The sequence below is a fragment of the Oryctolagus cuniculus genome, chromosome 11 (genome assembly GCF_051225735.1).
Source record: "Oryctolagus cuniculus isolate XC-2025 breed Fujian yellow rabbit chromosome 11, ASM5122573v1, whole genome shotgun sequence".
NCBI classification, from domain to species: domain Eukaryota; kingdom Metazoa; phylum Chordata; class Mammalia; order Lagomorpha; family Leporidae; genus Oryctolagus; species Oryctolagus cuniculus.
In genome coordinates this window covers 21,628,887-21,642,649 of record NC_142877.1, presented here as the reverse complement: position 1 = coordinate 21,642,649, position 13,763 = coordinate 21,628,887, and the positions used below count along the sequence as shown (strand labels likewise).

Below are 13,763 nucleotides of genomic sequence, written 5' to 3'. Positions count from 1 at the left end.
GTGTTCACCGTGGGAAAACGCAGGAGGCTGTGCACGAGCTTTGTGTCCTCCGTGCTACGGTTCGGTGAAAAGTTCTTAACAAAAAAAGCTAAGGGAAGCCCTACTTCTTTCTCCACTTCAGCTTACTGGCCAAATGGATGTTTGCAGGCTTATTTTTGCTTGTGTAATTGAGAACATGTACAAAAATAACAAATTTGCCTCGTGTGCAGTCTAAAGACTTCTGTGAACATTCGTGAATGGATCAGCTTGTTCTGGTCTCTGTTCGTATATAATTTTATCCTGAGAAATATAATTTGGGGGTTGGCATTGTGGAACAGCAGGTTAAGCAACCGCCGGCAAAGCCGGCATCCCATATGAGCACTGGTTTGAGTCCCGGCTGCTCTACTTTTTTTTTTTTTTTTAAGATTTTATCTGGAAGTTAGATAGAGTTAAAGACAGTGAAAAGGAGAGACAGACAGGTCTTCCACCCACTGGTTCACTCCCCAAATGGCCACAATGGCCATCCGAAGCCAGGATCCAGGAGCTTCTTCTGGGTCTCCCACGCGGGTGCAGGGGCCCAAGGACTTGGGCCATCTTCTACTGCTTTCCCAGGCCACAGCAGAGAGCTGGATTGGAAGTGGAGCAACTGGGACTAGAACTAGCACCCATATGAGTTACTGTCACCACAGGCGAAGGATTAACCTACTGCTCTGTGGCACCCGGCTGCTCTACTTTGGATTCAGCTCCCTGCTATTGCACCTGGGAAAGCAAGGGAAGATGGCCAAAGCACTTGGGCCCCTGTACCCACATGGGAGAGCTGGATGGAGTTCCTGGCTCCTGGCTTCAGCCTGGTCCAGCCCCAGGTATGTTGGCCATGTGGGGAGTGAGTCAGTAGATGGAGGAGCTCTCTCTCTCTCTCTCTGGTCTCTCCCAAATAATCTTTTAAAAAGGAAAGAATACACAAAATATATTTCTAGTCTTGCAATTTTGCAAAGTGCTGCTAAGCCTGTGAAAGTACCCTCAGGAAGAAAAATATATCTCTGCTGCCTTGGCATTTCTTGTCCCAGTAATAATGCACTTGACTTCCGGGTTCCTAACCAGGGTTCGCACTAGCAGAATGACTCTGTCAAGCTGAACAAGCACCACTAGGGCTGCTGTGTGTTCCTACGTGCTCGTATTTCTTGTTCCCACCAAAAAACAAAAATCAATTAAAAGTTCAACAACAACAAAAGCAAGAGGGCACGGCTGGCACCGCTTACCTGGAAGTCGGAGCCAAGGTCTTTGGCCACCAGGAGCTCCTTGGAGGGCCCCTGGGAGCCCAGGGCGGGCAGCGCCGGGAAGGGCTCTGGGGGCTCCTTGCCCGCGCTCCCGAGCCCCGCGTCCGCTTTGCGCGTGAAGGCGTTGAGCTCCTGCTGCAGCACGCTCAGCCGCACCAGGACGGCGTGGACCAGCTTGGCGTCACGGGGGCCCTCGCTGTTGTCCGGGCCCTCGTGCAGCCGGAAGTCGGCACACTCGTTGTCCAGACACAGCCGGAGGCCCGCCGAGAAGCCGTTGGCGTCGGCCACCAGCACGTCGATGGCCTTGCTGAGCAGGGCGGCCTGCTCCCGGAGCCCCGGCAGCGCCTCGGCCTCCTTGTGCGCCTGGCCGGGCGGCGCGGGCACGCACTGCGCCGAGTCGCCGGCCTCGGCGTCCGTCTCCAGCATGGGCCGCGTGCTCTGGCACGAGGCCAGGTCGCAGCGCTGCAGGTTGGACAGCAGCACGCGGTTCTCGTACTGCAGCTTCTTGACCTTGCCGCTGAGCTCGCCGATCTGCAGCTTGGCGGCCGCCAGCTCCTCCTGCGAAGGCTCGCTGAGCACGGAGCAGCTGTCCTCGGACAGCGTCACGTCCAGCTCGTGCTCCGAGCGGTACTTGGCCAGCTCGCCCAGCAGCAGCTTGTTCTGGTCCTCGAGCTCGGCCGAGGAGCGCCGCAGCAGCTCGGCCTCCTCCTCCACGAACTGCAGGTGTCGCCGCAGCTCTGCCAGGCTCTCCCCGCACTCGCCGGCGCCCAGCGCGGAGAAGGCCAGGCGCGCCTCGGGCCCCGCGCAGCCGCCGCCGCCGCCGCTGTGGTCCTTCATGTCGTCCATCTCGGCGCGCAGGCCTCGGTTCTCCACCTCCAGCTCCACGATGCGGCGGCTTAGCAGGTTGGCTTCCTCCTCCACCAGCTTCAGGTGCACCTTGAGCTCGGTCTCGCGCGAGTGCGGCGCGTCGGCCAGCTCCTCCGCGGACAGCGCGGCGTCCAGGTCGCCGTAGAGCGAGCGGTACTTGAGTAGCTCCTCCTTCATGCCGTCGTTCTCCTTGGCCAGCTTCGTGAGCTTCTTGCACATGAGGGCCGACTCCTCCTTCGCAAAGTGCAGCTGGCACTTCAGGTCTGCGCTGTCCTCCTGGGACCCCAGACACCACCCAAGAGAATTAGTGGGTGGGGCTCAGCGCCAGCCCCAGCATTTCCGGGAGTGCTAACTACATGCTGGGAACAGGGGGATGAATCAGATGCAGCCCTACACCCCCAGGGAGCTGGAGGAGTAAAGAGGGAGCCCCCCCACATAGCCCCCAAAGGCCCGGCCATAGACCCCTGAGAGCAGGTGACATTCCAACAGGACGAATGCCACTGCCGATACCACAGCCATTGCTACTGTGGCTTCCTCGTCTGTAACACTGCATCCTGCACAGAGCCACGGAGAGGATTAAATGAGATATTATATAGAAAGTGCCCAGGGCTGGCGCACTGGGATAGTGGGTAAAGCCACCCTCTGCAGCGCCTGGTTCAAGTCCTGGCTGCTGCACTTCTGATCCAGCTCTCTGCTAATGAGCCTGGGAAAGCAGTAGAGGATGGCCTACATGGGAGACCTGGAGGAAGCTCCTGGCTCCTGATTAGCCAAGCCCCGGCCATTGCAGCCATTTGGGGGAGTAAACCAGCAGATGGAAGACCTCTCTGTCTCTCCCTTTCTCTCTTTGTAACTCTGCCTTTCAAATAAATAAAAAGGAAAGTGCCCAGCCCCTAGGAGTTGACAGTGGCCTGCGCCTGGCCTGTACAACAGCACCTGATCGACTCCTTATAACAAGGCCACCAGATAGACAGGTGAGGAAACCAAGGCCAGAACAATTTAAGTTATTGCTCCAATTACACAGCAAGCAAGTGGCAGAGCTGGGTTCAAGCCCGAACCTCTGACTCTGGACCTCTGGAGTAGACCCACACTGTCGGCTACATCAGCCTGCTGTTGCCAGGGGAGTCAACATGCGAGAGCCCTGGGCTCGGGGGGTGGCTTGAGGAACTGCAGTGGGCAGCGGGGAGACCGGGACGGGGAGAGATGGGTGATCCCCAGGCCACGTGGAGTGGGCTGGGCCTTCAGACTCCGGCCTGCCTGCGGGGGCTGCCGGGACACACCTGCACCGAAGGCTTCTTGTCCGTCTTCCCCAGGGAGCGGGTTCCTCTTTTCTTCAAGGAATGCTGGAGAGAGAGAGAGAGAGAGAGAGTGTGAGTCAGAGCTGAAATCTCGCAAAGTGATGCACTTCCAACAGTCTGGATGCCTGGGGCCCCCTGAGGGTCCCACTGCCACTACTGAGCCTCAGTGGCCCTCGAGACCACCCAGGATGCTGCACAGGCACCAGTGGGCACAGGCAGGAGCATGGAAATGACCCTGAACACACCTGCTTCGGGCTCCGCCTCCCTCCCACCCCCACAGGCTGAGCCACTTGCCCTGGGCCAACACTTGGAATTCTGGGGATGTTCTGTTCACTCATCAGAGGCCTCCTGAGCCCCCACTCCGTGCCAGGCACAACGAGGTGCAGAGAACACAGCAGTGAACGAGACAGACTGGGGGCCAGGGGGCGGGGGATGCAGGAATGATGCACTCGTTCCCCCAGCTAAGACTTTCAGCTGAGCATTCCTCCCAGTGGTGGCCAGCGGCCGAGGGAAGCCGCCTTGTCCAAGGTCACGTGCACTCGTTCGATGAAGCCCACACCCAAGTTCTGGTCTATGCCCCGTGCTCAAAGCCAAAAAGGCCTCCTGGCTCCACAGCTCCCAGTGGGATCGGTCACAGTGCCTCTTCCTCTGCCTCACTCCTGCAGGCACTGTTCCCTACACTCGCTCTCCATCCCAGGGGGAAGCCTGCCCACAGAGGCTGGACATGCAGGTGGGAAGCTTAATTCAGAAGGAAGACTAATAAATGAGACACATGTGGGCACAACAAACAACAATTACACAAGAGGTTTAGGAACAGCCCTGAGAGACTGATGATAAATGACTCAAAAAATCCCGAAGCAGGCGGCATGGGGCTGCAGCAGGGGAAGCTACTGTTTGGGACACCTGCATCCCACATCCAAGCGCCTGTCCCAGCTCCTCCACTTCTAATCCAGCTTCCTGCTGATGTACATCCTGGAGACAGCAGCTGATGGCTCAAGTACGTGGGTCCCTGCCATTCACGTGGGAGACCTGGATAGAGTGCCTGGCTCGTGGCTTCGGCCTGGCCCAGCCCCAGCTGTTGCAGGCTTTGGGGGAGTAAATAAGTGAGTGCAAGATTTCTCTCTCTTGCTCTCGCTCTAGCTGACTTTCAAGTAGATGAAAAATGAAAATAAATAAACATTTAAAAAATCCAGAAGCAAGGGCAGGCATTGCTATAGTGTTTGTCACCTGCCTCGACCTCCTGATTCCAGTTTCCTGCCAAGGCAGACCCTGGGGGAGGGTGGTGATGGCTCAAGGAATGAGGTTCCTGCCCCCTGCATGGGAGACCTGGATTGATTTCCTGGCTCCTGGCTCCGGTCTTAGCCCAGTCCCAGCCATTGTGAGCATTGGGGGAGTAACCAGCAGATGATAACTCAATCTCTCTTCTCTCTCTCTGCCTCTCAAATAAGTTAAAGAAAAGGGAAAGTTTAAAAAATCCAAGATAGAGGTTTACCCTGATTTAAATCTTATACAATGGGTAAATGTATCAAAACATCATAAGGGACCCCATAAATATGTAGAATTTTAAATGTCAGTGAAAAATAAATCAAGTTCACTTAGTATACTGGGAAGAAAATTTGCTTACACAAATTCTACATGGAAAAAAACACCCTAAGTGGGGCTGGCACCGTGGCTCACTTGGTTAATCCTCCACCTGTGGCGCCGGCATCCATATGGGCACTGGATTCTGTCCCTGCTGCTCCTCTTCCAGTCCAGCTCTGTGCTGTGGCCCAGGAAGGCAGTGGAGGATGGCCCAAGTGCTTGGGCCCTGCACCCCATGGGAGACCAGGAGGAAGCACCTGGCTCCTGGCTTCGGATTGGCGCAATGCCGGCAATAGTTGCCATTTGGGGGGTGAACGAACGGAAGGAAGACCTTTCTGTCTCTCTCTCACTGTCTAACTCTATCTGTCAAATAGGAGAGGAGAGGAGAGGAGAGGAGAGGAGAGGGGAGGGGAGGGGAGGGGAGGGGAGGGGAGGGGAGGGGAGAGCAGAGGAGAGGAGAGGAGAGGAGAGGAGAGGAGAGGAGAGGAGAGGAGAGGAGAGGAGAGGAAAGGAAAAAAACACCCTAAGGAAAACTGTGTAAGTAAATGACAAAGTAGGAGAAAAAGTTCAATTTGGAACCAACAAGGGTTGAGACCCTGAGTGCATAAACAGCTTCACAGAGAATCAAAAGGCCAAGGCCCCAGCGGAGGCTGTGCCAGAGCAGGAAAGACGGTGAAGAAGGAAGGAGGGTGAAGGGACCCCAAGCACACGAGGGTGCTCTGCCCACCCTGACGCAGAAGCGCAGAACAAAACCGCACCGAGACACCTTTCTCACCTGTCAGACCGGCAAGGGCACATCTGACAGCGGATTTTATGGATGAAGCTAAGAAAAACAAGAGCAGGCCCACGCTGCCAGCGAGAACGCGAAATGGCTCAAACCCTCCGGAGGAGAATTCAGTCTTGCTGTTTCAGTGTCTTGCTGTTTCCAAACTCCATCCCATCCATCCCATCCATCCCATCCCATCCACCCCATCCACCCCATCGCATCCATCCCATCCCATCCATCCCATCCATCCCATCCATCCCACCCCATCCCATCCCATCCATCCCATCCCATCCATCCCACCCCATCCCATCCATCCCATCCCATCCCATCCATCCCATCCATCCCATCCCATCCACCCCATCCACCCCATCGCATCCATCCCATCCCATCCATCCCATCCATCCCACCCCATCCCATCCATCCCATCCATCCCACCCCATCCCATCCATCCCATCCCACCCCATCCCATCCATCCCATCCCATCCATCCCATCCCATCCCATCCATCCCATCCATCCCATCCCATCCACCCCATCCCATCCACCCCATCCCATCCATCCCATCCATCCCACCCCATCCCATCCCATCCATCCCATCCATCCCACCCCATCCCATCCATCCCATCCCATCCCATCCATCCCATCCATCCCATCCATCCCATCCCATCCATCCCATCCATCCCATCCCATCCACCCCATCCCATCCCATCCATCCCATCCATCCCATCCATCCCATCCCATCCCATCCCATCCCATCCCATCCCATCCCATCCCATCCATCCCATCCATCCCATCCATCCCATCCCATTCCATTCACGCTGGCACAGAAGCCAGGCTGCTGGTGCTGCCTTTCTCAAAATTCTCCCGACACACGTTCCACACTCACCCTGATGGGGAGACCCACAGATCTAATCTAAGCGCCATTTAACTGAAAAAGGAGACGCTCAAAGACTTGCCTGACGTCTCAGGCAGCAAATCCACGACTGACTCAGGACCAGTTTTTGACACAGCTCTTCATGGAGGTCCAAAGACTTAGGGCAAAGTGTACCTCCACTAGCTCAGGGCTGCACAGCAGAATTAGGAATTACCTGGGAAACGCAAAAAAGATGCAAGGCCCCAGGTACCACCACACAGGTCTCAGGTGTCAGTATTGAAATGACTTCCCTGGAGATCCTAAAGTGCAGGGAGAGACAGGTAGAGGAACTTCCAAAGGGCTCTTGGGTTTCTCTTAACGCCCAGTCAATTCCTAGAGACCTTCTGAAACGCCAATGAGGCAGGAGGGCAGAGGCTGACGTTCCAGACGCTGGGGCCAGGGTGGGAGGAGAGCTGGCCTGAGGATGCGGCTCCTGGAGACACCTGGTGGCGTGGGCAGCAGCCTTCCAGACTGGAGAGAACCTGCCCAGGCTGAGCTGTTTCAGGGACCCCATGATACCGGGTGAACCCCTTCTTCTCCCTGAAACTCCATTTTCTCATCTGTAAAATTGGGCCATGGCTGAGGGACCAGAGCGCCCTCTGGCACTCAGACTCCCTGGAAGAAGGAAGCGAAGCCATGAGAGGCCAGCTAGGGGTCTCTAAAGGCGCAGAGGGGTCCCAGGCATCACACGAGGACGAGTGAGGTCATGAGGATTAAAAAGGACCGAGGGATGAGATCCACTGATGAGGTAGTCTCTCACATACCCTGTGAAAGGCAAGCAACCTGCTGAGCAAAACCCAACTAAGGCGTAGATGCAAACATGGCCACCCAGCCACGTGACAGGCTGTCACCCAGCCACACAACGGGCTGTCACCCCGCCACACGACAGGCTGTCACCCAGCCATGCAAAAGAGCTACCACCCAGCCACATAACGGGCTGTCACCCAGCCATGGAAAGGGCTATCACTCAGGCACACGCCCAACCTGGAGCACATCAGGTGAGGTCAAAAAAGCCAGGCACAAAAGGCCAGGTATGGTAAGATTCCAGTGACACGAAATGTCTAGAATGAGCAAATCCACAAAGACAGAACATGGGTGACCGGCTGTGTGGGTCAGTAGAGAGTAACGGAGAATGACTGTTTTGCCTTTTTTTTTAAGGTTTTATTTTTACTATTTGAAAGGCAGAGTTTTATACATACATACATACACACACACACATATTGAGAGAGAGATTTTTTTTAATTTTAATTTTTATTTTTTGACAGGCAGAGTGGACAGTGAGAGAGACAGAGAGAAAGGTCTTCCTTTGCCGTTGGTTCACCCTCCAATGGCTGCCGTGGCCGGCGCGCTGCGGCCGGTGCACCGCGCTGATCCGATGGCAGGAGCCAGGAGCCAGGTGCTTTTCCTGGTCTCCTATGTGGGTGCAGGGCCCAAGTACTTGGGCCATCCTCCACTGCACTCCCTGGCCACAGCAGAGAGCTGGCCTGGAAGAGGGGCAACCGGGACAGAATCTGGCGCCCCAACCGGGACTAGAACCTGGTGTGCCGGCGCCGCTAGGCGGAGGATTAGCCTAGTGAGCCGCAGCGCCGGCCCGAGAGAGAGATTTTCTACATACTGGTTCACTCCCCAAATGGCCACAACAGCCGGGGCTAAGCCAGGCCAAAGCCAGGAACACAGAACCTTCTCCAGGTCTCCCACGTGGGTGCCGGGGCCCAAGCACTTGGGCCATCTTCCACTGCTTTCCCAGACACATCAGCAGGGAGCTGGATCAGAAGTGGGGCAGCCAGGTCTCAAACCGGCACCCATCCGGGATGCTGGTGCCTCAGGCAGCAGCTCCACCCACTGCACCACGCCAGCCCGGAGTGACTGTTAATGGGAGTGGAGTTCTTTTGGGGGTGACAGAAATGTTCTGGAATTAGGGAGTGGCGGCGGCTGTACAGCTCTGGATATCCTGTAAACCACTGAGCTGTGCACTCCCCAGTGGCAAGCTTCAAGCCATGTGAATCCCAGCTCAATAAAAGCGTGACTGAAAGTGCCTGCAGCACACTCCCTGCTGTGGCCACGTGTGCACATCCGTGTGTGCGCGTGTGGAGCTGAAGCGTATAGCACGTGCTGCCAGGGTGAGAACGAGAGACCCACACCTGGACCTTCACCCCCACCTTGTCTTGGGGCAGTGGACAGGGATCATGGTGTTCCAGATTGTTCCTTCTCAAACATTTTAAAAACTATATAATGTATTTGAAAAATCAATGAATACACAAAAATACATTGTCACTGTAGAAAACATACCAAGCTTTGTGAGCCCCCGCCCACCCCCAGGAGCCCAGGGCTGGAGCTCTGTGTTTAAGGCATGGAAACAGACGGTGCTTTTGAACCCTTCCTTTGCCATGTTTACTTTATTCTGTAATCTTTGATTTTTATAATAAGCACTTTGTCAGAAGAAAACCTCAAAATATCTAGCACTCAAAAAAAAAAAAACTAGCCTATGTTATTCTGTCTGCAACAGAAACAGAATCCACAGCACACTCGCATCTTGGGTTTAAAAAATCAGAACACTGAGCATGGAGAAGGCCCGGAAAGATGTGAAGTGAATGGCTCCTCCTGGGCTAGGACGAGGAGGAGGCGGCGGCAGGAGGGGCTAGGGAAGGCTCCTCCTATTCTACTATTCTATGGACCTACGGCTTGTAGGCTTGTATCGCTTGTATCGTTTCTGCTGCTCACAGGGTTCAAATGCAGAGGATGAAGTGGAATGCAGTGCCCCAGGCACGGAGCACTCCAAGCCGGCTCACCCAGGTGCGCCAGGTGAGCATCACTCTGTGCTGTGCTGACAGCTCATCCCACTGATGTCACAGGCCCTTTGTGGAGCCCCTGGTTAAAGCCAATCCAGGCCCAAGAGGCAGAAGTGCTGGCCCCAGGGCCTCAGGAGGGTGGGGCAGGGTGTGGTAGTCGCTCCTGGACACCAGCAGGAGTGTGATGGCAAGGCCTAGGGAAGAGTCCAGCCCCGGGGGCACTCTCTCTGGCCTGGCAGGCAGCACGGCCTTCCCCACCTGCCAGCCCTGGTCTCAGGGCCCCCACTAGGAGCCTGAGCTCACGTTCCCCAGGAGCCACGGCAGCCCAGCCCAGACAGCACAGTGCTGGGGGCCCTCTCCTTGCCCACCTGCCGTGTTCCACGCTGCCAAGAAATGAGGGGCAGCTTTGCAAGGAACACAACCAACCGCCTGCCTCAGAGCTGGGCAGGGGTCCACCAGATGTGGAGGGGACGTTAGGAAAGGTCTCAGCTGGAAACACAGGCAGACTGTGGGTACAGAATTCACTCAGCAGGGGGATTCTTCCTGCAGAGTGGCTGGAACCAGACAGAGGGGCCGTGGAGCTGCCGGCTGGGGGAGACCCTTTGTGAGTAAGGAATAAAGAGCTGCTTGGACACGAGCCCTAAACCAAGTGGCACAGGGACGGTTTTGCCAGAGCTGCTCTCCAGGGAGAGCTCCTCCAGGGGGCAGCAGGAACACAGTAACTATGGCAACACTCCTGGAGGCCAGCAGCTGAACAGGGTTGTGATGGGACAAGGGCAAATATTTTCCAAGCCCTTCAGTGGCATTACTATTTCCACTTATACCCAACCTGAGCACCAGGGTCATCTGCAAGGGGGGGGGGGCAGGGTTCAGACCCAGGCCCGGGATGGGCATTTGGTGCATTGGTCAAGACACCACGTGGGGGATGCCCGCATCTCATATCAGAGAGTCTGGGTGTGAGTCCAGGCCCGCTCTGATCCAGCTTCCTGCTGATGTGCACCCCGCGAGGCAGGAGGTGGTGTCTCAAGCACTTGGGTCCCCACTTCCCAGGGTGGGACACCTGGGTTGAGGTCTAGGCTCCTGGCTCCCCCCGGCCCAGCCACAGCTGTTGTGGGTATTTGAGGAGTGAACAAGCAGATGGAAGATCTGTGCATTTGCTTGTCTGCCTTTCAAAACCAGCCAGTCAACCGAGGCCTACTGCAGCTCCAAGATTGGCTCGTCCTGCACCATACAGACCAGGGCTAGACCACAGGGGATGCCAGCAGAACTGGGATCTGAGCCAACGTCAGCACCTTCCTCCCCCACAAGGGGGGAAGCCTATCAAGAGGGAGGGGCTCATCGGCATGAGCAGCCCCTGAAAGAACCAGGACACAACAGGGTCCTAGGGAAGCCCTGGGTAGGGCAAGGAGGGCAGGGGCACCACCATGAGGGCCAGTGTGGCTCTGGAAGAGAGTCGCCTTGTTGTCCTTTCCCAGTCCCATCTATCGACAGCAACTCGGCTAGGGGCTCTACCCCCAAGAGAGCTTAACACACATCGTCACAGACACGCACGCACCCGCACCCACAGCAGCACCACGCACCGCAGCTGCAAAGTGCACTGGCCCACATGCCCGCGGGCTGACGACTGAACAAACAGAACAGGGTCTATACACACAATGGATCGTTATTCAGCCATAAAAAGCAATGAAGTCCTGACATGGCCCCAACATGGGTGGCTGAGCCTTGAGTGAAAGGAACCAGTTACCAACAAGCACGTACTGGTGACTGGGCTGGAATGAAATGCCCGGGGCAGGCAAATCCACACGGACAGCAAGTGGATTAGTGGCAGCCAGGGGCTTGAGGGCAGAGGGGGCGGGCTGGGCCGCTAACAGGGCGAGGTTCCTTTCTGGGGCAACGGAAATGTTCTGGAATTAGATCATGGTGAGGGCTGCGCTACATCAGAATATATTAAAAAGTCATTGAATTGCACACTTTAAAATGGAAAAATGCATGGCATGCGGATTAAACTGTGATTTAAAAACCGCAAGACTGGGTTCAAACTGACCCAGGAGGAACATGCGCCAGGGTTCTGCTGCACAGCAAGGGAGTGATGCACCACACAATAATTTCCTGTGTATTTCCACGTGGCGAGGAGAGTGGGCTTTGAACGATGTGACAGATATGCCCTGATGTGAGCCTTGCTGTCCACATGTATTAAAATATTGTGCTGTACACCATAAATAAGCACAATTGTTATGCGTCAAGTAACAGCAAAATAAAAATACAGTATTAAAAAAAGGAATAGAAAGAGGAAAAAAAATGCTGAGAAAAGAAGAGCACCCACAAAACAGAGAGCATGACACAGTGTCCCGGGAAGGTTAGACAGCGTGAGGGTGCGTGTGCCACGCGTGGGGCGCGCCTGGTGCCGAGGGGGCCTCGGACACAGCGCCTGATCGTGAGAAGCCCTGTCAACACTGACCCTGGCTTTCTGCCTAAAACGCATAGAGCGAGTGATGCCGGAGGGGCAGGCTGGTGTCCCACGTCTGAGCTAAGCCCAGCTGGGCCACCACAGAGGACGGCTAGGACTGGCCGCTCTTGTCTATCTCGCCTAGACCCATCTCCCTGGCAACTGCATCAGCTCCGGCCAGGGGCTCCTGTTCCCAGCCGGGTGACAGCATCACCTTGGCAACCCGTCAGGATGGCAGAGGCAGAGCAACGGGACTGCTAAGGGACCCTCGTCTCCATAGAAACCATGTCAGGAAGAAGAGGAAGGAGGGAGAGGACAAACCACAAATAAACACAGGCTCCCCCCATCTCCTGCCCATGACCCCAACACAGGAAGGCCAGAGTAGCCTCGCTGACCTCACAGGGTGCGACCCTGGTGTCTCCTGAGCGCCGATTGTGCCCGGCACTACGGGGGCTCCTGTTTGAAGGCTCATTTGTTTTTATTTATCTGAAGGGCAGAGTGACACATAGATACCGCCCATCTGCTGGTTCACTCCCCAAATGCCTGCAACAGCTGAGGTTGGGCCAGCCCAAAGACAGGGCCTGGACTCCCACCTCAGTCTCCCAGGTGGGTGGCAGGGATTCAACCACTCGGGCCATCACCTGCTGCCACCCAGGGTGTGCAGTAGCAGGAGAGGAGGGCCTCAAGCCCAGGCACTCACCTAGCTACAGCAATTTGACTCTGAGCGACACAGAAACGCCTACATGAACGGACGCTCACAGCAGCACGGTTCCCAGCGGCTGCAGAGTGGACCGACCCAATGCCCACTGGCTGATGAGAATGGCATCCCAAGTGGCTGCCAAGCCCGCTGTGCTGCCACGCCTGCCCCTCCATCTAAAACCCAAAATCTCACAAATGACATCCAAGTGCATTCTTATTGTTCAGAAACTCCCTAAACACAGCATTAATAGACACAAAGTGCAAGCCGGTCTCTGCCCTGCTGCGGCCACTCCTTGTCCCACAGGCCGCCACGGCTTCCTCCAGCCCGTGGCTGTGCAATGACACCCACACACAGGCTCTGAATCCTCTGTGCTGTGCGGCATGCAGCATGCATTGCTCTAAAACCTCCCTTTCCTGCTTCAAAATGTATCTTGGAGAGGCTGGCGCTGTGGCGTAGCGGGTAAAGTTGCTGCCTGCAGTGCTGGCATCCCATATGGGTGCCAGTTCGAGACCTGGCTGCTCCACTTCCGATCCAGCTCTCTGCTATGGCCTGGGAAAGCAGAAGATGGCCCAAGTCCTTGGGCCTCTGCACCCACGTGGGAGACCTGGAAGAAGCTCCTGGCCCCTGGCTTTGGATAGGTGCAGCTCCAGCCGTTGCAGCCATTTGGGGAGTAAAACAATGGATGGAAGATCTCTCTGTCTCTACCTCTCTCTGTAACTCTGCCTTTCAAATCAACAAATAAATCTTTAAAGAAACAAAGTATCTTGGAGTTCATTCTATGCACTTACATCTGCTTCCATTTTATCTGAATGTAGTAAAGGATACTTAGTATAAAACTTACCAGTTAACCATGTTTTCTTGAGGTAACATATGAATACAAAATGTACATTTTAGCCATTTTTTAAAATTTATTTGACAGAGTTACAGACAGTGAGAGAGAGAGACAGAGAGAAAGCTCTTCCTTCCATTGGTTTACCCCCCAAATGGCCTCTACGGCCGGCACTGCACCGATCCAAAGCTAGGAGCCAGGTGCTTCCTCCTGGTCTCCCATGCGGGTACAGGGCCCAAGCACTTGGGCCATCCTCCACTGCCCTCCTGGGCCACAGCAGAGAGCTGGACTGGAAGAGGAGCAGCCGGGACTAGAACCTGGCA

At 55.6% G+C, this 13,763-nt stretch overlaps 1 protein-coding gene across 2 annotated transcripts in view; it reads right to left on the bottom strand.

Annotated features, from left to right (window-relative positions):
* Positions 1–13,763, bottom strand: part of MTCL2 (microtubule crosslinking factor 2) — a 68,821-nt gene that overhangs the window by 28,594 nt on the left and 26,464 nt on the right. For both annotated transcript variants that reach the window (XM_089308014.1, XM_051846111.3), the window contains exons 4-5: positions 3,401–3,463; positions 1,239–2,399 (exon numbers count right to left, since the gene is read on the bottom strand). In XM_089308014.1, the coding sequence (XP_089164140.1) occupies positions 1,239–2,399; positions 3,401–3,463 (1,224 nt within the window). The remainder of the gene's footprint in view (positions 1–1,238; positions 2,400–3,400; positions 3,464–13,763) is intronic.